At 43.5% G+C, this 26010-nt stretch overlaps 1 protein-coding gene across 1 annotated transcript in view; it reads left to right on the forward strand.

The window, feature by feature from the left end:
* The first annotated feature begins 4252 nt into the window (after positions 1–4252).
* nid1a (nidogen 1a) overlaps positions 4253–26010 on the forward strand; it is a 149308-nt gene continuing 127550 nt past the window's right edge. Inside the window, exons 1-6 of the mRNA XM_059982156.1 lie at positions 4253–4699; positions 6132–6431; positions 10605–10846; positions 22148–22521; positions 23220–23369; positions 24890–25141. Coding sequence (XP_059838139.1) covers positions 4268–4699; positions 6132–6431; positions 10605–10846; positions 22148–22521; positions 23220–23369; positions 24890–25141 — 1750 coding nt within the window. The 5' untranslated portion in view covers positions 4253–4267. The remainder of the gene's footprint in view (positions 4700–6131; positions 6432–10604; positions 10847–22147; positions 22522–23219; positions 23370–24889; positions 25142–26010) is intronic.

The raw sequence follows: 26010 nt of genomic DNA on the forward strand, positions 1-26010 counted from the left end.
ATCAGATGTTGGTACCTCAAGAATGGTTATCACACATGCCAACCAGAAGCCCTGGCTGAACACTGAGGTACACTCCTTACTAAAAGCCCAGGATGCTACCTTCAAGTTTGGTGACAGAACAGATCTTAGAGCAGCCATAAGAAACCTCATTTTAGCCATCAAGAGGGCTAAGACCTTCTATGCTCAAAAAAATTCAGGAACATCTGTCGGATAACAATCCCCACTGTATGTGGCTGGGAAACAAGGGCATTACTGACTATGCAAGGAAAAACCACATCAACTATACTAGTGACATTTCCCTCCCTGATGCTCTCTCTGTGCACCCTTTGATGAATGCAACACAACGTCCGTCATGAAATCTACCCCTCTTCCAGGCAAGCAGCCATTGTAACAGCAGCAGACATGAGAAGGACTCTGCAGGCAGACAACCCCTGTAAGCCGACCAGGCCAGACAACATCCCAGGCCAAGTAGTCAGGAAATGTGCACACCTGCTCACTGGCATCTTCATGGAAATCATTCATTTAGGCTACTGTCCCCACATGCTTCAAATCCGACACCAGCATCCCTGTAGCAAAGAACTATACACCTTCCAAACTAAACAACTATCGCCCAGTGGCACTGATGTAAATCATCATGACAGTTGGTGATGGCAAATATCAAAAACTCAATTCTGCATTGGACACTGACCAATATGCTTACTGGCAGAGCAGGTGTACAACAGATGACATGGCATCTGGCCCTGACACGCCTTGTGTCGGTGTGCTGTTTCTTGATTCACACTATTGTCCCAGAAATGTTGGTGAACAAACTCCTGCTCCTCAGTCTAAATACATCACTGTGCAACTGGGTGTTGGACTTCCAAACCAACAGACCTCACATAGTCAGGATACACAACCTCTCCTTTCTTATTGTGTTTTCTTGTGCTGCATCAGATCCAGAGTAACAATTATTTTGTTCTTCTTTCCACTTATGCACAGGAAATGACATTAAACAATCTCGAATTTTGCATCTTGGATTTTGAAGTGGAGCTATGTTTAATGGTTAACCAAGATCTCACTTAATTAGTTTCAGACCTGAGAGTTTGTGGCTAATCCTGATCATGGAGTCATAGAGTACCTCAGCACAGAAACGACCCTTTGGCCCAATTGGCATGTGCCAAACCAATCTTATTTATGCCTAGTCCCACCTACCTGCACCGGGACCATATCCCTCCAAACCCCTCTCATCCATGTACCTTTCCAAACTTTTAAAAGTGTTACAATTGAACATGATGAGAGGCCATACAGAAGCAAAGTATACCAACTAGTTGAGTGGTGTTGCAGCAACAACCTTGCACTCAATGTCAGTTAATTCAAAGAGCTGATTGTAGACTTCAGGAAGAGTAAAAGAAGGAAGCGTGAACCAATCCTCATAAAGGGATCAGAAGTGGTGAGAGTGAGCAATTTCAAGATCCTGGGTGTCAAGATCTTTGAAGATCTAATCTTGTCCCAACATATTGATGCAGCTATAAAGAAGGCAAGACAGTGGCTATATTTCATTAGGAGTTTGAAGAAATTTGGTGTCCCCTAAAACATTCAAAAAACTTATATAGATGTACCGTGGAGAGCATTCTGACAGGCTGCATCACTGTCTGGTATGTGGTGGGGGTGGGGGGCTACAACAGCATGGGACTGAAAGAAGCTACAGAGAGTTGTAAAATTAGTCAGCTCCATCTTGGGTAGTAGCCTCCATAGTATCCAAGACATCTTCAAGGAACGGTGCCTCAGAAAGGAACCATCTATTATTATGGATCCCCAGCACCCCAGGGCATGCCCTTTTCTCACTGTTACAATCAGGTAGGAGGTACAGAAGCCTGAAGGTACACACTCAGGAACAGCTTCTTCCCCTCTGCCATCTGATTCCTAAATGGACATTGAACCCATGAACACTACCTCATTTTTTATATATTATTTCTATTTTGCACTATTTTTAATGTAACTATTTAAAATACAGACATGTATTATCATGTATTGCACAACTGCTGCTAAGTTAACAAATTTCACGACACATGCTGGTAATAATAAACCTGATTCTGTAACGAACCTGCATCTACCAATTCTTTGGGCAGCTCATTCCACACCCGCACACCCTCTGAGTGAAGAGCTTTCCCCTCAGATTCCCCTTAAGTGTTTCACCTTTCACCCTTCACCCTAAACTCTGCATCTGATTTAGAACAAAAAAAAACACAATCATATAAAGAACACAGTAATAATTTTTAAAGCATGTTAAATATAAATACATTTGATAGCTTATAGACATAAGTTGATTGTATGTCCATGAAGTGATGCCTGGCACAGGTGTGTCCGTACACAGGGCGACTTTGAAAAGAAGTGATGAAGTATTAGTGGGGGGGGGTTGGTGGGTTGGTGGGGGTGTTGATTAGCCTGATGACTTGCAGAAGTAACTGTTTTTGAATCTGGTGGTCCTGGCATAGTTGCTACGTGGCCTCCTCACTGATAGGAGTGGGAAAAATTGTCCGCTAGCAGAGGGTGAGATCCTTCGTGGTGTTGCTGGCTTTTTTCTGACACCTTTGTGTATATTTTCTGTACATCCTTGATGGCAGGTGCTGGTGATGCATTGGGCTGTTTTGACCACCTGTAGTAGGGCCTTCTAGTGCAGTTTCCATGCTGTTGAGTTCTGAACTACAGTGTGTTCTGGAACCATGAGAAGTTGTGCAAGATGCACACTCCCAGAAGTCTGAAACTGCTTGAAGTTTCTGCTGCAGTGCCGTCTATGTAAAGGGGAGTTGTGGGTGGTGCAGGTTCACCTGAAGATGTTAAACAGTAAACAGCTCACTGTCCTAGTCATGAGATCTCAATGGCGGGAGAGTATTCATTAGTCTCACAGCCTGGGGGAAGAAGCTGTTACCCAGTCTGGCAGTCTAATGTTGACACTACTGTACCTCCTTCCTGATGGTAGTGGGTCAAAGAGATTGTGGGATAGATGGGAGGGTTTCTCAACAATGTATGCAGCACTCTTGGTAAATGTCACAAGTGATGGGCAGGGAGACTCCAGTGTCCCTGATGAAGGGTCTTGGTCCGAAACATCGACTGTTTACTCTTTTCCATAGATGCTGCCTGGCCTGCTGAGTTCCTCCAGCATGTCGTGTGTTGCTTGCATTCCCAGCATCTGCAGATTGTTTCTTGTCAGTGTCCTTCCTTTTTGTGTTCATTATTTTTTAATCTTATCAACGCCAGACTTGGAAATGTAGAACATTACTATCAGTACTCTAATGAAAGTGAAAGCCACTTCACCTATTTCCAATTCCACGTGAGAGTACTTTGTCAAAGCAGGTATAGAATAACCAGCAGGGGTCATCAGAGGGGTCATGCCTGCAGTTCCACTGAGATCCAACAGAGGCCGACAGATTACAGTTTGCTGCAGACAGCGCAATCGCTTCAGAATACGAACTCCAGAAAATAGGAGCAGGAGAAGCCTTTCGGCCCGTTTAGCCTGTCCTTCCGTTCAGCATGTTCATGGCCGCTCCGCTCCTGGCCTCATTTCTTCTTCTTCTGTGCCCATTCACCAAAGCCTTCAATTCCCAATATTTCTCTTTAAATACTATTACCTAGCCCCCACAACCCTTTGGCGTAAATAATCCCAGAAAAGAAGTTCCTATGCACATCAAAGTTTAAAGTCCCCTCCACCTTCAATACACCGACACAGTCTGTGGTTGATTTGTGAAAGGGGGTATTTCGGACCTGGCAGACATCACGTGGTCTACCGAGCAGAGGGGAGACCGACACAGGAAGGATACCACCAACACCGTTTGTGCAAAATCCTCCAGATTCACTGGTAAGCCGAGCCGATGTTGAATTCTTCTCACAAACAACACAAAATCTGCAGATGCTGGAAATCCAAACGACACACTCAAAATGCTGGAGGAACTCAGCAGGCCAGGCAGCATCTATGGAAAAGAGTTTAGTCGACGTTTCGGGCCGAAGGCCGTGTGTGTTGCTTGGATTTCCAGCAAATGCAGGTCTTCTCTTGTTTGCGAGGAGAGTTACTGGGCTGATTTTGGGACGGCACAATGGTGTCCTGGTTAGCATAAGGCTATTACAGCGCCAGGGATCCGGGTCCAATTCCATTGCTGTCTGTATGGAGTTTGTACGTTCACCCGAAGTGCAAGGAACGGAAGAGGGAAGGACAGAGGAGTTAGGATTTGAGTTTTTCAGAATTTGAATTTTCTTGATTTTTATTGAAAGAAGTGGTTGATTGGCCGCTGAAATGAGATTGAGCGCCGCGCCGGTGTGCTGGCGGGAATGGGGGAGTGGGACCGTAATTGAATTGGCCACGGCGACGGGAGAGGGTGGGAAAGGCCGGAGTGCGCGTGTCCGGCTGGAGCGGGTTCAGGCAACGGGGCGGAGCCGAGCCGAGCCGGGGTGGAGGGTGGGCTTTGGGACTGGGGTACTTTGTGAGGCGCACACTATGCGGGTCTGCTTTGCGGATATGGTGCAGATGGGCTCGGGATCTCTGCGGCTGTTGGCGCTACTCCTGCTACAAGCGGCCGAGCTGAGTGGGCTCTCCCCCGGGCAGCTGCTCCCTCATGGCGAGTGGGCTGGGGACCAACTGCTGGAGCCCGGGGACGACGCCTCCTCGGAGGCGATGAGGTTGTCGCAGGCTCTGCATCTATTCGATAGTACTGTGAAGAACTTGTACGTGAGTATCTAGCAGTTTGGTCAGCGGGAGTAACTTGCAGATCTCGGGTGTGGGTAGGGACTTCAACTCCGCTCAGGCGGGGAAAACTGGTAGCACCCACAAATTAGCCATCGATTTCGTTATTTTGCTTCATTCTCAAAAGTTACGTTTGTTTTAGTAAGTTTTTCGAAGACTAGCCCAAGTACACGTTGTCTTTTATTACCTGAAATAAAATTATCACAGCAAGTTTGCTCCATAGTGCTCCGGTACGAATAAAAACTTCATCATACCATATTCGTACAAAACGTGATCATTCTTTCACTCCTTGTGGTTTTTCTGCAGCGATTCACGCTGTTCTCACCCGCAATCACGTCCATTTCCATCGAACAATACAGCCCGGGGAACAGGCTCTTCGGCCCACGAAATTGCGCCGAACTAATTAAATTAGTAATTGAACGCTGAATTAAACTAATCCCTTCTGCCTACACAACGTCCGCATCCCTTCTCCATTCTCTGCAAGTTCATGCGCCTTAAGAAACTTTAAACATCTCTGTGGTCCCCTCCCCGTCCGTGGCACCACGTTATAGGATACAGTACTTCATTCCGCAGTGTAGGACACTGTCGGTATTCCACCAGTCTTGGTGATGTGTAATTGTATTTTTCTAATCCGAGTTTCCTTCTGTGCCAGGGTCAAGTTTACACATCTTTTGGGACTGAATTGCAAACCTACCCATTCCCCTATTCTGCTCGTTTATGTTTGACCAATACTGTTGTTTTGGCTTTTTTTAAAAAAAAAACAAGTTTATGCATTTATCTATTAATTAGGTTGTTCCAATTCAGAAGATTAAGGATTGAATAATTAAGATGTTTCCAGCTCTTAAGTATAATCGGCACATTATTTCTTCCGATGGAAAAAATATCATCTTAAAATTCAAGCTAGCTGTAGTGAAACGGGTAAGCATTTCATGCAGGGTATGGAATGTGAAGCTCCATCTAGCCCATCACCCCTGCTGGGGCACAGGCCACTGACTGCTCACCAGAGAGACTGTTGGGGGGCAATCCCTTGGTGTAGGCCATCTGAAGACCCCTCCTCTCCCACCGATGAGAGCTTTGGAGCTTCTCTTGGCCTTTCTGTGGCACTTTTTTTTTATGGAATGAGTTTGCTATCCCCTTTCTCAGCCCGGTTTGGGACTGTCCATGGCAGAGTTATGCAGATCAACTGAAACTTGCAAGAATTGTGATTGATGGATTTTGGCTCAGTAAGGGTGTAGAAGAAAATGCAAGGCTAATTGAAGTTGAGGTCAGCCATGATCTCATAAAATAGTGGTGAAGTCTGGGTGGGTTAAGTGGTCTTCTTTATTAACTGACAGTTAGAATCCTTACCAGTACTGATGCTTTGAGGTCATTTCATTACAGTTAAATTGTAATATTTTCTTTTTGATACTTTATCAAGGTGAACACAAATGGAATCATAGCAATTAGCAAGCCCCCTAAAGAAGTGAATTTTGTCGACACATTCCCACCAAGGTTCGGGTCCATTGCGCCATTTCTAGCTGACTTGGACACTTCTGATGAAGTGGGGAAGGTCTATTACAGGCAGGACTCCTCTCCACAAATCTTGAAACACGTTGCACAGATGATAAATCAAGGCTTCAGCGACTTCAGCTTCCAACCTGTTAATGTTTTCATTGCCACTTGGGTAAATGTGAGTGCACACAACGATTTTCGGCAGGGTGACCAGCAACTGATTAAGGTAATTATTAGTTCCTCGAGTATTTTGTGTGTTATGATGCTGCCTGAATTGTTGAGTTCCTCCAGCATTTTGTGCACCCTAGCACCTTCAGTTCCCTTCCTTCCATGGTCCACTCTCATCTCCTATCAGGTTCTTCCTTCTTCCATGGTCCACTCTCCTCTCCTATCAGATTACTCCTTCTACCATGGTCCACTCTCCTCTCCTATCAGATTACTCCTTCTACCATGGTCCACACTCCTCTCCTATCAGATTCCTCCTTCTACCATCGTCCACTCTCTTCTCCTATCAGATTCCTCCTTCTACCATGGTCCACTCTCCTCTCCTATTAGATTCCTCCTTCTATAACTCTTCACCTCTTTCACCTATCACTTTTCAAGCTTGCACTCTTTTTGTGTGTGTGTGTGTTGCTCAGATTTCCATCATCCGCAGAATCTCTTGCATTTCAGAGATTAATTGCTGGGGTTTTTAGATTTGGGAGAACTCTTCTCTTTGAAGTCACATTTATAGAAAAACCTTGAGATTTATGTTACATATTTGCTTGGTTTACTCATTTCAGAAGTATTTTTAATTTAAAATGTCAGTGATTGGGAAAGCATTTTCCTTGATGGGATGAATGCTGAGGGTGGTATATCTCGTTCCATCTGTAATCTGGTCCATACCGCATGAACTCTTTCGTGCCAGCATAAAGGGTTCAATTACTGCCACTGCCTGTACGGAATTTGCACGTTCTCCCTGTGACCATGTGTTGCTCCAGTTTCCTCCCACGTTCCAAAGGTGTACGGTTAGGGTTAGGAAGTTGTGGGCATGCTGTGTTGGTGCCGGAAGTGTAGCAGCACTTGTGTGCTGCCCCCAGGACATGGTCGGACTGTTTTTGTTGCATTTCACCGCCTGGTTCAATGTACGTGTGACTATAAAACTAATCCGTCTGATCCTGTGCCTTGTATGGAAGTGAACCAGATGCAGGTTTAATATCACTGGCATGCTGCAGGTCCTGAAATTAGTTTTTATTTATTTAGCAATGCAGTGCGGAACAGGCCTTTCTCACCCCAGTGACACCGACAAATCTGATCAACCCTAACCTAATCACGGGACCATTTGCAATGACCAATTAACTGTTGCGCCTTTTGGACTGTGGGAGTGTATTTAATATTTCAGTGATGTTGTAAATATGTTTGCTTAAGCATTCTTTGTTGACATAATTCACGATGGGTTATGTGCAAGAAGCATGTGAATGCTAAGCGTCATTATGCCACCACGTCATATGGGAGTGCTGCACGAAAGAAAGTATCTGCCGGCTCCTGTGTTCCTCCTCTGATTAGTTTCAGGGGTTACAAAACATAACAGGAGGAAACCAGAGGACCTGGAGAAAACCCACACACACATTCCATGGGGCGGGCATACAGAGCAGTGCTGGAATTGTGCTCCAAAATGCAGGCGTGTTGTACTACCTGCAATGCTACTGCAGCTGCAGTGTGTTGAAATACAGAATACCGAAAAACTGCAAATAACAATTCTGTGTGTGTATATAAATGGAAATGTAGGAGGCTGTTGCCAAAGGTTTTCTAACCAGCGCCAGTTGTGTATGTGTCATGTGACCAGGCTTAGAACAAACCATTTTTAAACAATGCCACTTGTTTGTATTCAAACAGCAGTGAATTTTGTCACTGATAGATGGTGATAAACAGTAAGGCAATTCAGAATTGTTTTTACTCACTGTGATTTCAAGCATTTGGGCTTGGAATTGCCAGAAATGGCTGGGAGTGAGAATGAAACTATTTCACCACTTCAACTAGTTATGAGCTACAGAGACTTTGAAGGTGTAGACAACCGTCTTGAATGTTACAATTGAAGTAAAGTTTCGGATGCAGTCGTTGAAAGCTCTGTTTGAAGGCAATCCACTATCTGCACATTTTTTTTACATTTACAGGCAATCAGAAGAACACATCAGCATACACTGACTGAATTCCCTCCATCAAAAACTATTGTGAACTAGGGCACAGATTTATAGCAACACACACAATTGTTTGTGATTTAATGTTTTATAGTCTTGTAGTTTTTGTAGTGTTGTAATTTATTCTGTAAATACAGAATCTGTTACAATGTTAAATGGTAGTTTTAAAAAAAATCTATGAAACTTCAGCAAATTGGGGCACCCACTAAATTGGGCCAAAATGTACTAGTCCTGATGTGCCCCTATTAACCAGAATTCAGTCTGTTTTCCTAAAATGTTCAAATATTCAAGACAGTAGCTCCCCATCTCCTCAAAGACGATCAGCGATGGATAACAAGTACTGGGTTTACCAGTGACCTGGAGTATTGAGAGCAGTTCTGTCAAGAAAGGATGTGCTGGCGTTGAAAAGGGTCTAAAGGAGGTTCACAAGAATGATTCCAGAAATGAAAGGGTTAATGTATGAGCAGCATTTGATGGCTGTGGGCCTGTACTTACTGGTGTTTAGAAGAACTGGTGGGGGAGTGGGTGTGATGGAGAGGAGTCTTATGCTTCTTAACACAGAGATAACTGATATGTTCAGTTTTATTTTTTTAAGCGAGGTGCACACATATGAGGTGGCACAATAACGTATGCTCTTACATGCTTTTACATATAACCCATAATGAAATAGATAAAGAAACAATGCTTAATCAGTAATATACTATATTTACAATATTACTGAATTGTTAAGTACACTACCCTCCCCTCTGCTCAGCTATAAACTTGAATGCTCAAGTGTACAATTTATCTCTAGACATCATATAGTACTGTGCAAAAGTCTTAGGCACACTAGCTATATATTTGTGCCTAAGACCCTTTCATCTTAATGTAGTAATCGTATTGCACTGTACTGTTGTCAAAAAAAAACATTTCATAATGTGGATGATATACCTGATTCTGATATGAGTCTTTTGTGGACTGAGAGTGGAAAGGTGGCAAGAAGGGATTGTGGTACAGACTTGATGGGCTGAATCGCCTCATTATTTTCCTATAACTTATGGACCTTCGGAATCCAGAAAATAAATCTATTTTAAAATAATTTGGCTCTTGCTGTCTCTCTAGCGATTTGTCTTCTTAAGGCTTGCCTTTTGTCATCTTGTCCCAGTGTTATTTGGCAGTGCTGCTGCAGAGAGCCTTGGAATCATTTACTGCGTTATTAGTTCTGTGTCAATTATATTGCCTGGTTTAAAAATGTCCTTTCAAGGAATACATTTTTCTCCTGTTGGCCTCTCTGTGGCAACGGTCCAGTGTGTTTTCATTAAAAGGGATTTAAGAATAATGCTTTACAGGACATTATATGTACAAGTTGTTCGACATTTGCACAAAATGTTCTACTAGTTCTCTTCCACCTTTCACTTCTGTCACACAGCCCCAGATCTTCCCTCCCTTAAATTACACCCTGAGGAAAGAATCTGGAGCCTCAAAGTCCCTGGGCAGCTGTGAACTTTAAATTCACAACCCTTGTGTCACTTCAGACATTAGCTTTTTCAGATTTCTGCTCGGAGTTAAAACTAATTTCTAAAAGGAATGCAACACTGAAGTCCAGGGCTGCAGATTTTTTGACGGGAGTCTAACTTGCTTGCAATTAATTTATAGCTTAACATAAAATAACCTAATGAATTTGTATGTGTGTGAATATATTCATGTTCCAAGTCATCGTACACAACAATAGGTTAAAATGCAATTTCAGGATTTTCCAAGAAGCAGCCAGTGAAACAGTCTCAGACAGCAACCTCATGCATGTAGTAATGTGCTAAATGATCAGGTAATCTTTTTAGATGTTGGTTGATGTAGGGCATAGTCTCAGAATAGAGGGACATCCCTTTAGAACAGCAGAGGAATTTCTTTAGGCAGAAGGTGGTGAATCTGTGGAATTCATTGCGACAGATGGCTGTGGAGGTCAAGTACAGTATATTTAAAGCAGAGGAAGGTTGGTTCTTCATTAGTAAAGGGGTCAGTGGTTACGGGAGAAAGTCGGACAATGGGTTTGAGAGGGATAATAAATCAGCCATGATGGATTGGCGGAGCAACCTCGATGGGCTGAATGGCCTAATTCTGCACTAATGCCTTATGGTCTACGATAACGTTAAATTTAGGTGAGAATGCTTCCACTGAGTCACCATTGCTTTTGTTGCGGGTTCCTATTTTAGCACTAATTTGTTGATGGGATTTTGTGTTATCAGAGAAACACCTTCCAAGTGGCTTTGGCTTCTGATGAATCCAGTTCCTACGCTGTCCTTCTGTACCCTGAAGGTGGTTTGCAGTTTTATTCAACGCGACCCAAAGCAGCAAATAACATCGACTTGGACCTGCCAGCTCGTGTGGGCTTCAGCAGTGGGGAAAGAAGCTCCATTCTGTCTACTCGTGAAGGACCATCCTATGCAGTTGCATCTAGCAGCGAACAGTCCGTTAAAAACCTATACCAGTAAGCCTATCTTTTGCACTTTGGTTGTTTGTGTGTAGTTTTTCATTGAACTGTTTTGCTTTGTTTGCTGTGGATTCCCACATGAAAATGAATCTCAGGATAGCACATGGTGATTATACACTCAGTGGCCACTTTATTAGGTACACCAGTACACCTTGTTAATGCAAATACCTAATCAGCCAATCATCTGGTGGCAACTCAATGCATAAAAGCATGAAGACGTGGTTGTTGTTGAGACCAAACATCAGAAAGGGGAAGAAATATGATCTTACTGACTTTGCCTGCAGGAAGCTTGTTGGTGCCAGATGGGGTGGTTTGAGTATCTCAAAGTGCTGATCTCCTGGGATTTTCATTCACAGCAGTCTCTAGGGAAAGGTGCAAAAAACAAAAAACATCAAGTGAGCAGCAGTTCTGTGCCCACTGCCTTGTTAAAGAGAGAGGTCAGAGGAGAATGGCCAGACCAATTCAAGCTGACAGGAAGGTGACAGTAACTCAACTAACCATATGTTCAAGCAAAGGACTGCCAAGAGGCATCTCTGAATGCTCAGAATGCCAAACCTTGAATTGGGTGGGCTATAGCAGAGAAGACCACTGGACCTAATAAAATAGCCACTGAGTGTATGCGTACTTTGGCCACAAGTTTTCTTCGAACTATCTACATTTTCCTAATCTGAAGCATATCTGTTGATCTTTCTGAGCAAATATCTGAAACAGGAAAATAGTAGTACTGTGTAGAAATAGCAGGGTAAGTGGTCCTGGTGAAAATACTTGACCTGAAACTCTTGACCCTTCATAGATGCTGCCTGACCTGCTGAGTTCCTCCAGTGACTATCAATACAAGAGATTCGGGAGATGCTGGAAATCCAGAGTAATGCACACAAAATGCTAGTGGAGCTCAGCGGGTCGGGCAGCATCCACTGAGGGGAATAAACAGTCAACCTTATTGGGCCAAGACCCTTCACCAAGAGCAGGCTGGTGGAACTCAGCAGGTCAGGCAGCATCCACAGAGGGGAACAAGTAGGGGACATTTTGAGCTGAGACCTTTGATCAGGGCTTTCATTTGGTTCTTATGCAGGGTCTCATCCCAAAATGTTCAGTGCTTATTCCACTCCCTAGATGCTGCCCGACCTGCTGAGTTCCCCCAGTATGCTGTGAGTTGCTGTGGACTCTTAGCATCTGCCGTCTTGTGGCTCCTGCACCTTTGTACAGGAGCAAGAGGAAGTGGAGACACAGTCAGCTGAATGGCTTGTGGTGAAATTTAATCTACCTGGAATGTAGTGATTATTTTCTTTAACTATAAATGATAGTTATATAATAAAGTAGTATTCCTTTAAATCTTACACACAAAATGCTGGAGGAACTCAGCAGGTCAGGCAGCATCGATGGAAGTAAGACAATGAGACATAGGAGCAGAGTTAGGCCATTCAGCCTATCGAGCCTGCTCCGCCATTCATCATGGCTGATCCCGGATTCCACTCAACCTCATACACCTGCCTCCTTGCCCTGACTTATCAGGAAATTATTAATTTCCACCTTAAGTATACTCATGGACCTGGCCTCCACCACAATCTGCAGCAGAACATTCCACAGATTAACACATACAAACAAGCTGGATGAACTCAGCAGGTCGGGCAGCATCTGTAGAAACGAGCAGTCAACGTTTTGGGCTGAGACCCTTCATCAGGACTGAAAAGAAGGGGGCAGGGGCCCTATAAAGAAAGTAGGTGGAGGGTGGAAGGTGCCAGGTGAAAAACCAATCAGAGGAAAGATCAAGGGGTGAGGGAGGAGAAGCAGGAGAGGTGAAGAAGGAATGTAAGGGGAAAGCGCTATGTGTGGTAGAAGAAGGCAGAATCATGAGAGAGGTGATAGGCAGCTGGAGGAGGAGGCAGAGTGAAACTAGGATGGGGGAAGGAAGGGGAGGGAATTACCGGAAGTTGGAGAATTCAATGTTCATGCCAAGGGGCTGGAGGCTACCCAGACGGTAGATGAGGTGTTGCTCCTCCAACCTGAGTTTGGCCTCATCATGGCAGTAGAAGAGGCCATGTATGGACATATCTGAATGGGAATGTGAAGCAGAGTTGAAGTGGGTGGCAACCGGGAGATCCTGTCTGTTGTGGCGGATGGAGTGTAGGTGCTCGACAAAGCGGTTCCCCAATCTGCGTCGGGTCTCGCTGATGTAGAGGAGGCTGCACCGGGAGCACTGGATGCTATAGATGACCGCAACGGACTCACATGTGAAGTGTTGCCTCACCTGGAAGGACTGTTTGGGGCCCTGAATGGTGGTAAGAGAGGAGGTGTAGGGACAGGTGTAGCACTTACGCTTGCAGGGATAAGTACCAGGTGGGAGATTTGTGGGGAGGGACGTGTGGACCAGGCAGTCGGAAGGAACGATCCCTGTGGAAAGCAGAGGGGGTAGAGAGGGAAAGATGTCCTTAGTGGTGGGGTCCCGTTGAAGGTGGCGGAAGTTGCGGAGGATAATATGCTGGATCCAGAGGCTGGTGGGGTGGTAGGTGAGGATAAAGGGAACACGGTCCCTGTTGTGACTGGAGGATGGGGTGAGGGCCGAAATGGAGGAGATGTGGATGAGGGTATCATTGATAACGGCAGAAGGAAAACCACGATCCTTAAAGAAAGAGGACATTTGAGATGTTGTGGAACGGAAAGCCTCATCCTGGGAGCAGATGCGGCAGAGACGAAGGAACTGGGAATAGGGAATGGCATTTTTATATTTGGCAGGGTGGGAAGAGGTATAGTCAAGGTAGTTATGGGAGTCAGTGAGTTTATAGAAGATATCAGTGGACAGTCTGTCTCCGGAGATGGAGACTGAGAGATCGAGAAAGGGGAGAGAGGTGTCTGAGATGAACCAAGTGAATTTGAGGGCTGGGTGGAAGATAGACAAAGTTGATGAAATTGACGAGCTCGGCATGGGTGCAGGAAGCAGCACCAATGTAGTCATCAATGTAGCGAAGGAAAAGTTGGGGAGCAATACCAGTATAGATTTAGTATAGATTAGATATAGTACCAGCATAGACTGTTCCATGTAATCAACAAAGAGGCAGGCATAGCTGGGGCCCATGCGAGTGCCCATAGCTACACCCTTGGTCTGAAGAAAGTGGGAAGAGCCAAAAGAGAAGTTATTAAGTGTGAGTACCAGTTCGGCCAACCTGAGGAGTGTGGTGGTGTTGGGGAACTGGTGAGGTCTATTGTCAAGAAAGTAATGGAGGGCTTTGAGGCCTTCTTGATGGGGAATAGAAGGATTGGACATCCATAGTGAAAATGAAACAGTTGGGACGGGGGAACTGGAAGTTATTGAAGAGGTGGAGGGCATGGGATGTATCCGGGATGTAAGTGGGGAGGGACTGAACTATAGGTGACAAATTGGCGTCCACATAGGCAGATATCAGTTTGGTGGCGCAGGAGCAGGCTGAAACCATAGGCCTACCAGGACAGTCAGGCTTGTGGATCTTGGGGAGGAAGTAAAACCGAGCAGTGCGGGGTGTGGGAATTATGAGATTTTTGGCTGAGGATGGAAGGTCTCTGGAGTTGATAAGGGCAGTGATGGTACGGGAGACAATGGTTTGATGTTTTTTGGTGGGGTCCAGTTCCAGGGGTAAGTAAGAGGAGGTGTCAGAGAGCTGCCGTTTGGCCTCAGTGAGGTAGAGGTCCATCCACTAGTCTTGTGTTTACTATTCCACAGATTCACTACTCTGGCTAAAGAAAACCTCCTTATCCCTGTTCTAAAGGGTCACCCCTCAATTTTGAGGCTGTGCCTTCTAGTTCTGGATGCCCCGCCCATAGGAAACATCCTCTCAACATCCACTTTATCTCATCTTTTCAACATTTGGTCGGTTTCAATGAGATCCTCCTGTTTTCTTCTCAACTCTAGTGAGTACAGGCCCAAAGCTGCCAAACGCTTCTCATATGTTAACCCCTTCAGTCCCAGGATCACTCTTGTGAACCTCCTCTGGACTCTGTCCAATGAGAACACATTTTTTTCCTGAGATATGGGGCCCAAAACTATTGACAATACCCCAAGTGTGGCCTAACCAGTGTTTTATAAAGGCTCAGCATTGTCTCTTTGCTTTTAAATTGTATTCTGCTTGAAATAATTGCCAACATTGGATTAGCCACCTTTACCATAGGCTCAACCTTTAAATTAACCTTCTATCAGTCTTGCACGAGTCCCTCTGAACGCACTCGCCATTTAGATAATAGTCTGCACTATTGTTCCTTTTACCAAAATTCATTAAAGTACATTTTACAACTCTGTATTCCATCTGCCATGTTTTTGGTCATTCTTTCAATTGCAAGTCCTGCAATCGCATTGCTTCCTCAGCACTACTTACCCCTTCACCTATCTTTGTATCATCCACGAACATTCCCACAAAACCATCAATTCCATTATTGAAATCATTGGTAAACAATGTGAAAAATAGCGATCCCAATACTGACCCCTGAGGAACACCGCTAGTCACTGGCAGCCAACCAGAAAAGGCCCTCTTTATTCCCACTCACTGCCTCCTGCCTGTCAGCCATTCCTCTATACATCCCAGTACATTTCCTGTAACATCTTAGGGTATTATCTTGTTAAGCAGCCTCACATGTGGCACCTTATCAAATGCCTTCTGAAAATCCAGGTAAATGACATCCACTGCCTCTTCTTTGTCCACCCTTATTGTTACTTCCTCAAAGAATTAGAGCAGATTTGTTAGGCAAGATTTCCCTTTATAGAAACCATGCTGACTTTGACTTATTTATCATTAGTCTCCAAGTACTCCGAAGCCTCATCCTTAATAATGGACTCCCAACACTTCCCAACCACTGAGGTTAGGCTAACTGGCCTATAATTTCCTTTCTTTTGCCTTTCTCCCTTAAAGAGTGAAGTGACATTTGCAACCTTTTACTCCTTTAGGACCATGCCAGAATCATGATTCTTGAAAGATCATGACGAATGTATCTATTATTTCTTCAGCAACCTCTCTCAGGACTCTGGGATGTAGTCCAGGTGACTTATCCACCTTAAGACCTTTGAGTTTGCCTGGCGTTTTTTCCTTTGAAATAGATGGATAGACCACATCTCGGGCCTGACCCGATGAGTTCCTCCTGCACTTTGTGTGTGTTGCTTTGGATTTCCAGCATCTGCAGACTTTCTTGTTTATTTAAATGCCATTTGCTGTCCAGTATGGTCTGTAAAGACTTTGGAATTTGTTTTTCTGTTTAAGTATGTGGGTAATGAGGCACAAGCTGGGCTTGTATTCTCCTCCTGGGGTGGCTTGTGGACAGATCCAACAGACGTGCTGTTGGTGAGTTGAGATGAGGGTGTTGGAAAGGGTGAAATTTAGGGATGAACAGAGAAACTGCTCTGTCGGGTGTGACAGTCCAGAATGAAGGGCATTGACTTAACATTATAGTCATGCCATTTCAGTTCACGTTGAGAATTCTCTCATAATTGAAATTTGGAGCTTTAATGAACATAACAGATTCTCTGGAATTTTGTATGTTATTCTTTGAAACTTTCTTTGTCCCTACAGTGTTCTACAGGGGAAGAGCAGTGGGGAGATTGATGAAAACTGACTGTTTCTTTATAGAGGAAATTGGAAGAATGGCACAATGTGTGATAGTGTTTTTTGGTAAAAGGAATAATCGTACAGACTGCTATCTAAATGGGGAGGAGGTTCAAACATCAGGGGTGCAGGTGAACTTAGAAGTCCTCGTGCAAGACTCCCAGAAGGTTAATTTACAGGTCGAGTCCGTGGTAGAGAAGAAGAAGAATGCAATGTTGGCATTTATTTCAAAGGTGTAGAATGTAAAAGCAAGGAGGTGATGCTTAGGCTTTGTAAGACACTAGTCAGTCTCACTTGGGAGTATTGTCAATAATTTTGGGCACCAGTCTCCCAAATGATGTGTTGTCATTCGAGAGAGTCCTGAGGAGGTTAATGAGATGATGCTGGGATTCCAGAAACAAAGGTGTTAACATATGAAGAGTGTTTGGCAGCTTTGGGCCTGCACTCACTGGTATTGAGAAGAAGGTGGGGGAGGGTGCAGGACAATCTCATTGAAACCTACTGAATGTTGAAAGAACTAGTTAAGGTGGATGTGGAGAGGATGTTTCCTCTGGCTGGGGTATCCAGAACTAGAGGGCACAGCCTCAGAATTGAGGGTTGACCTTTTAGAACAGGGGTAAGAAAGATTTTTTTCCTAACCAGAAATTAGTGGATCTGTGGAATGCTCTGCCACAGACTGCGGTGGAGGCCAAGTCCATGGGTATATTTAAGGCAGAAATTGATAGTTTCTTGATCAGCCAGGGCATCAAAGGATATGGCAAGTAGGTAGTTGTATGATGTTGAGTGGGATCCAGGTTCAGCCATGATGGAATGGCGGAGCTGGCTCGGTGGGCTGAATGGCCTAATTCTGCCCTGATGGATTATGGTGTTATGGAAATTAAAGTCTGAGGAGGTTGAGTTAGAGCTGAGATGGAGCTTAGCCTTAATCTAGTTTAATGGTTGGCCAGAATGGTTTCTATCCTTTTCCATAATTTACCATTTTCACAGGGCCATTTGTGTGAAATGAACCTCTGCATATCTTCTGTGAAGTTTGTTGTTGTTGGCTACTTTCCATGGCTTAGCTCAGCTTGTGAATGTGAATACTGTAGATATTGATGTATATACAGCTGTGGTACGTAGAATGGACATAGTCCGGAAAGATAGTGTTGATCTTCCCAGCTGTTTGACTCATTATGTTGAAAGGAAAGGCATGTAATTGAAGGGAAGTTATGTTTCCCAGTGCCTTGTTTGTTCTAAGATACATTTGTCATTTTGCAAACCCTATGATAGTTTTAGTTCTGGGATAAGTAAACAAGATTCTGCTTTTTAAAATCGGTAGTTGTCCATTTTATATTTGCACTAAAACCAATACTTGTAAATGTGTTGGGGTAAAGTCTAGGAGGTTATTGTAGGAACTTTATACGTTATTTTATACAATGCTGAGATAACACTTTTGCTGCTTTTCTTGCCGAGCAATGTGCTGGCAAGTGAAAATGTTGGTTACTGCATTGATGTTTCTAACTGGAAGCTATTTGTGTTGAAGGTTACACACAGTTCAAAGTTTTCTTTTCTTTCTGCCAGCAATAAGCATGTTTTCTTCATATCTGGGTCCCCTTCTATTAAGGCTATTTATTCTGAGTGATTGTAAATCATTTTGTTTTAAAAACAAAATCACTGTAATTATCTGTAAGCTTATAGGTTTCCATAAGTTTTTGATTAACCATAGTCAATAAGCTGGCTAAACTTCAAAGCTGGTTCTTGAGTTGTCTGCAGTCACATCTATAATACATCTTTTAGGGTATGCCATCAAAATATCACATACCACAATGCAAGTAAAGATAAGTGTCAAATTGAAACAAACTCTAAATGCTCACAGTTACTGTATTGACAATGATGACAAGGGAATAGAAATGGAATATGAACAACTTGGATAGGAAAAAGTCTGCATCAGGGAGAATAATGGTGAGCAGGACATTAGAAGAAGAAATCATTGAATGTATTTGATCTTGAGCTCTGAAATAATGTTACAGGTCAATAAAACCCTGGTTGGACCACACTTGGAATATTATGCTCAGTTCCAGTTGACACTTTGTAGGAAGGGCGTGGAAGCTTTAGAGAGAGTGCGCAGGAGATTCAGCAGGATGCTGCCTGGATTGAAAAGCATGTCTTAGGAGCATGGTTTGAGTGAGCTAGGACTTTTAAGAGTGAAGGAGGATGAGAAGTGACTTGATAAAGGTACACAAGATGATGAGATACAGTTCGAAAGCCAGAGACTTTCTCCCAAAGCAGAAATGTCTAATAGGAGGAATAAATTCAAGGTGATTGGAGGAATGTATGGGGGTGATATCAAAGTTAGGTTTTGTTTTAGAGTGGTGGGCACATGGAATGTCCTGCCAGGGGTGGTGCTAGAAGACGATACTTTAGGGGCGTTTAAGAGACTATTAGTTAAGCACATGAATGAATGAAAAATAGAGGGCTGTGTAGGAGGGATTGATCTTAAAACAGGTTAAAAGTCTGGCATATCATTGGAAGTTGTGTACTGTAATATTCTGTATAGGCATTCAGAGAAAGGTCTTGAGGGAGAGATAACTAACATGCGAAATGGAGCAAAATCCCTAGTCTGAATGGCTAATTCGGGAAGAGACTGCAGCAGTGATGCAGTGTGTATTGAAATAAATTACAAAGGGGGGTCGTGTCCGGGAATTGGCATTTGCTGGAAGTGATGTAACAATGCAGGCAAAACAAGTACAAATAGACATTGAGAATCAGAATTAGAGGGGGTAACTTCACTTACCCATCACTGAACTATTCCCACAACCTGTGGACTCACTTTTAAGGATTCTTCATCTTATGTTCTGGATTTATTGCTTATTTGTTATTGTTGTTTTTCTCTTTTTGTATTTCTATAGTTTGTTGTCTTTTACACACTGGTTGTTTCTGTCCTATGTGTGGGGTTTTCCTGATTCCATTATGATTTTTTTTTGTGTTTCCTGTGAATGCCCTGAAGAAAATGAAACTCTGGTGACGTTCATGGACTTGGATAATAACTTTATTTTAAGCTTTGAGATTTTACACAGGTCAAATGTAATGAAGACCTGTCCCTGTTTCAAAAAGGGAATGACCTACTTGACCAACCTTTTCAATTCTTTAAAGATTAGGTGTGTTTTGTATGTTCAATAGATTGTTAGAATATGTAGAGTTACCAAGAAAAATGGCTTTCGACCTGACACTGATACATAGGGGTTAAGCATGGTTAATCAGGACAATGATAAGGAGGAAGTTTGTACCACAGGGAATGCAGTTTTGTAATGCAGACCACCTATGTTTGCTGCTTATATTAATGACTTGGATTTGGGAATTGGGAAGTAGCCCAAGTTGTGTTTACATATGTTGGGGGGTGGGGGGAGGGAGAGAACTGCTCAAATGCAAAAACAAAGCTAGCAATCACATCTGTAAAACTCGGTATTTATCCTGCAGCCTCCTGAGTATTGACAGACACTCTCTTCCTTTGCTGCACTGGGAAGTTGTCAGCTGGAGAAGTGGTGCAGATGGTGAATGATGGAAGCAAGATGGTGGGAGTGTGTGTATCCCCCTCCACGGTCGTGTACCCTCTTGACTTAATATGATAATTTCTCAAGATCAAATTTAAAAACAGTTACTTTCTCCAAGCAGAAAGACTGATCAATATCTCTACCGACTAGCCCACCTTACTACACCCCCTCTCCCACCCCCACCACTATATCATTTCCTGTCAGAATCACTTGGGTACAGACACTTCTGTGTCTAGTGTCACTTTATGGTCACTTTATGTACATAGCTATCTTAGGTATTTATATTTTATTGTTATTGTGGTCTAAAATCGTATCGTGTTTTTTTTGTGCCATGTCAGATCTGGAGTAACAATTATTTCATTCTCCTTTACATTTGTAAACAAACTTGAATCTTGAATGTTAGCAGAGAGCCTGGGTGCTTATTAGGTGTAATTTTCAAGCCATTTAGTTTAATTGTGAGGAAATTACTCTTTCATGTTAACCACGTTAATCTAAGATAATTAAACATCAAAAAAAGTACATTGTTTTAAATCCTTGCCAAAAGTACTGATTTGAGACAGCGGGCCTTTCAGGGTGCTGTGGGATTTGAAGTAGGACGTACATGTGCCTAAGTATACCTCTGATACCGTATTTCAATAAAAAATAATACATGGGTAAAAATATTTAACAAAATTATAATTACCAGCACAGACAATTAATAGGCAAATTTATTTCAATATAAGTTTTGGTGGAAAGGAAAAGTGGGCCAGCTACTGATTGGAATAATTGATGGTCACTATTTTTCCCAATCACAAGGATTACCTTGGCCTGAAAAACCATCTGAAGAATTTTGTTGGAAGCAAGGTCCAAGGCAGCACTGCAGTTAGTGTAACTGTTACAACGCCAGCAGCCCGGTTTCAATTCCACTGCTGTTTGTAAGGAGTTTGACTGCTGGATTTGCTGAGTTCCTCCAGCATTTTGTGTGTGTTGCTCAACATTTACAGCCTCTGCTAAATCTCGTGTTTGAGATTATTTGCTGGGATTTTTCAGATTTGAGAGAGTATTCCACTTTGAAATCATTTTTTTGGAAAACCCTGAAATTTATATTAAATATTTGCTTGGTTTACTCATTTCAGAAGTGATTTTTATTTAAATTGTCAGTGATTAGGAAGGCAGTTTCCTTGATGGATGATGAGGCCATTGTTTTTTCTAGTTCTATCTAGAATTCTGGTCCACACTTCATGGGTGGCGAGGTAGTGTGTGTTCGATTCTTGCTACTGTCTATAAAGTGTCTGTACAATCTCTCTGTGACCTTCACTTGCTCAACATTCCCATATTCCAAGGATGTTTGTACATTGTGGGTATGACAGTGGAAACGTGGCAACACTTGTGGGGCTGCCCAGCACAATTCTCACTGATTTGACGAAAGCGAAACATTTCACTGTATGTTTCAATATCCTGATGTTTATATGACAAATAAAGCTAGTCTTTATGAAATTTTGAAAAGATGTCAATAAAGACATGGAAAGAATAACAGTTGTAGAGATCAGAGGGATGGTGAGAACAAGGACCTTGCATTGGTGGAAAGGGCTGTCTGGTTAACATCTGTGCTTTGTAATTCTAACATTAAAAGTGTAACAGGAAAGAGGAAAATGTGATTAGATCTGACACAGGGGTACTATTAAGTTGACTTGTTTTTCTTTTTAAAAATAGACTATTGTGCTTAATAGGCCAGTTTATTCCATTGTTTTTCTTTGTAAACTGTGAATGTCCGCAAGAAAATTAATCTCAGGGTAGTATGTGGTGACATTTATGTATTTTGATAATAACTAAATTTTGAACTTTTTAGTGGGAAATAACTTAATTATGTGCTCTGCCTGACACTGAACAGTTGATTTCTTGCCATCAAGATTGGCAAGAAATGTTGCTTTTTTCAGAGTTTAAGACCTATTTTGGTTGTGAACCATACTGAATCGATTGTAAGAATGTGACATGCACTTGTGGCCTGTTGATTGTATGGTGAATCGATTGGGCCTGTAACATGCGAGAGAGCTTTCATTTCGAGTGCGCGTGTTTTTGCCTCAGCTATTAACTAGGTTGCCCAGTGTGCACTGTGGCTAACATGACTCAGTAAAAATTATTAAGCCAACTGTTCCATTGTTGCTCTTGCTCTGCTCAGATGTAACAGATTGTTTCTCATAAACTTGCACCAAAATTTCTTTCAACAGAGATGGTAATTCTGGAGAACGAGGAGTTTGGATCTTTCAACTTGGAAGTTCTTCTAACCACACCATCCTGCCCGCCAGTGGAAGGGCACTCCACCTTGATGACTCTGTTCTCAACACCTTTAGCACTGCGACAACTGTGGACCACGGAAAGAGTTATTTCCTGGATGTAATTGAAAATGGGACAGACCAGGATGATGATTCCCCGGAAGAAGAGCAGAAAGTTGAAAGTGTGGTCAACCAAAGGACAATTCCACAGCAGAATCGAGAAGCGCCTCACTTTGTTGAGCCTGGTCCGGTTATCATTGCGCGCCCAGTCCAGCATTTGATGCAGAAAATTGTGATGAAGTGGTCAGAAACAGATGTGACTGGAAATGGTATGAGAATATTGACAAGTGATTAATTCATTAATTTTTAAGAGTTTTCAAGTACTTTTATTAGATCACTTTTTTTGTTGGACTTAGGCGGTACAATAGTCTAGCAGTTAACCTGTTTACAGTAATTCCTGTCACTGTCTGTAGAGAGTTGAATGTTCTTCCCATGACCATGTGGTTTCCTCCTTCGTGCTCTTGCTCTCTCTCTCCACCCCCCCCCCCCCACATATCAAAGATGTAGAGAGTAGGGATAGTAAGTTGTGGGCATTCTATGTTGGGGCCTGAAGTAATGTAACACTTGTGGGCTGCCCCCAGGACATCCTCAGACTATGTTGGTCATTGGCACAAATGACACATTTCACTGTAGTTTCAAAGTGTGAATCGTCACAACTGGTGAGGGTCTGCATTACCCTTGCAAGAAAAATGTGTGATCGTCCCTATTGAATGAACTAAAGCGTTCATACAAACAGTGCATTCCAGGAACTTTTAAACTAAATTAAAATTGAATTTATTCAGTCCAGAGGAATAAAAGTGAAACAGTAGAGTCCCTCAACCTTTGAAGAGTTTTAAGTTGAGAGTACAGGGATAACATGAGGGAAATTTTGGTCTTTGGATGCTTTATGTCTGCTGATTCAGCTACTGAAATGAGCTGAAGTCCTCAGGAGACTGCTGCTAACCTATTTTCTTTCCCTTCCCGCCAGTGTTCTCGTACAACACCGAGAGAGAGCTGACGTGCAGCAACAACCATCACACCTGCTCGCCTCACGGCTTCTGCAGAGACTACGTGACGGGATTCTGCTGTCATTGTAATTCTGGCTATTATGGCAATGGCATACAGTGTGTTGCAGAGGGTGAGTTCAGAAACCCAAGCAAGTGGATGTTTCAGTAATTACCTCCTCTACAAGGAGGAGGACAGTTAGATTTACTAATTAATTATGCTCAACATTGCCATTACTTTCTGAGGAAGCTGAGAGCTGGGCTTCATACATTTGTACTTGTGACCTGCTATGGATGTGCAATTGAGAGCACGTTGCATTGCTGTGTCGCATGGAAACTGCACGGCAGACAGGAGAGCTCTACACCGGATAGTTAAAACTGTCAGCACCTGGCTACCCAGCATCAAGGACATGCTTACAAAAAGATGCTGGAGGACAGGCCAGCAATATGAAGGATTCCCCCCCCCCCCCCCCGCCCCATCTTGTGGACTCTTTGTCCCACTCCCCACCAGGGAAGATGCAGCGTCTATGCCAGGACCAGTAGACTCAAAGACAGTTGCTTCCCCCAACCCACCAGGCTGATTAACCCACCCCACCACAATATTCACATCAGCCTCTCCTCTCCCCAGCACTTTTCATCCGCTGCCCCACCCAACCTGGCGCACTGCCCCTTTACAGCCACCTGTAATTTGTGTTTTATATTGTTTCTTTTATATTTATTGTGCATCAGATCCAGAGTAAACATCATTTCATTCTCGTTTGCCCTTGTGCACTATAGAATGGCAACAAACAATCTTGAATTAGTGATGGGTGGAGAGGAGAGAGTTGGGGGAAGGATGTTATTTTGAAAGCAGGAAGATGGTTCCAAGGTGACCTCTGGATCTTCGCTGAGGACTCGTTCTTCAGGTGTGATCCTAAGGCAACCACAGGATACTGAGTTAATGAAGTATGGGAACCAAGAGTCATCCATTTCGCACCTTTATGCCTGCTCCAGTCAGGTTACAGCTGACTGGTACTAAAATTCCACTCTCTTGTTAGCTTTGTCTCACTAATATCCATCATATTTGAAAATTCCATCTTCTCCAAACACAGCCTCTTGTGGGAGGGAATTTGCGTCTGAGGTGTTCTGATCTCCAGTGTACACACTCCAGCAGGGATCACTGGAGGGCAACGCTGAAAGGGAACAAGTCTGGATTAAGTTGTTGCTGCCTTTCCTGCCCCCAGTCACTGTATCCCCCTCACTTTGCTGTCTTGTATGAGTTTTCACTAGTGTATAAACCACTTCCCTTTATCAGAACACTTTAAAATAAATTTTCTATGTTTTCCAGCCAAACAAACACAACACCACATTGCCCTATGGATTCGAACTAGAGGTCATAGGTTAAGGATGAAAGGAGTAATGTTTAAGGGGGATTGCTCCACTCTGAGGGGGTGCAAGTGTGGAATGAGCTGCCTACGGAAGTGATAGGTCGGGGTTCAATTGCAACATTTCAGAAAAGTTTGGATGTGTTCATTGAAGAGAGGGGTATGCAGGGCTCTGGGCTGGGTGTAAGTAGATGGGGGGCGAGGCTGAAAACTAGGTCAGTATGAACTAGATGGGCTGAAGGACCTGTCTTTGTGCTGTTGTGCTCAGTGACTTTGTTTTGTTTTGCCAGGGACTCCACAGCGCGTGAATGGGAAGGTGAATGGAAAGATCTTTGTAGGAGTCAACCCCATGCCTGTCCAGTTTGAGAACATCGACCTTCATTCGTATGTGGTGGTTAATGATGGGCGGTCGTACACGGCTGTCAGTAGAATCCCAGCCACGGTGGGGTGGGCTATGTTACCGTTGTCTGCTGTGGGAAGTATTATTGGTTGGATGTTCGCATTGGAGCAGCCCAACTTTGAAAATGGATTCAGTATTGTTGGTAAGTCATTTCTGCAGCTCCCAATTGTTACTGAGAAATGGTTGGATGAGGTAGTTGTTACTACTTCGTCATTTGCAGTTGTGCCTTCTGCTTTTTGTCCTTGGGAATCCCCCTCTCTAAATATCTGTGCTGCTAAGCAATAGAACACTAGAGCAACAACAGCAAAACAAGCTCCTTGTCTCCCTCTCCCACACACAGACACAGGCTTAGACTCACTCGACAGCCTGTCTCTGGTCCTACAGCCTCCAGTGGACAAGCAGACATCTTCAATTGTTTCAATTGACCGTGGTCAAATAATCTACCAGCATTCGGAGCCTGCCCTAACCAAAGCCCCAGGTGAACCATGAGATCTGCAATCTGCTGGACGCTAGATCAGTGACATTTCAGTCTGGTGACCAAGTTAAATCCAAGAGGTCCCGGTATGATCACATGAAGTGGCAATACCAGATCAAACTTGAATCACTAAAGTTCTCTGGCAGCAATGGCAGGGCTTGAAAGCTATTAGCACCTGCAAAGGGAAACCAAGTGACACAGGTAACAAAAAGGCTTCATTCCTATTTGAGCTCAGTGCTTTCTATGCTCACTTTGACTGTCAAAACATGGAAGTACCCTCACAAACTCCCCTAGCCTCCGGTGACCCTGTGATTTCGGTCAATGTGAGAATACCCTTTAGGAGGGTGAACCCATTGGAAACATCTGGCCCAGACAGGGTACGTGGTTAAGTGAAGACCTGGGCTGATGACCTGGCTGGAGTTTAACCTTTTGCTTTAGTAATCTGAGGTACCCACCTGCTTCAAGCAGGCTTTGATCATACCAATGTTTAAGAAGAATGTAGTACCTGCCTCAAAGACTACCACCCACAAGCACTT

This window comes from Hypanus sabinus, chromosome 10, assembly GCF_030144855.1.
Source record: "Hypanus sabinus isolate sHypSab1 chromosome 10, sHypSab1.hap1, whole genome shotgun sequence".
In the NCBI taxonomy this organism is placed as follows: domain Eukaryota; kingdom Metazoa; phylum Chordata; class Chondrichthyes; order Myliobatiformes; family Dasyatidae; genus Hypanus; species Hypanus sabinus.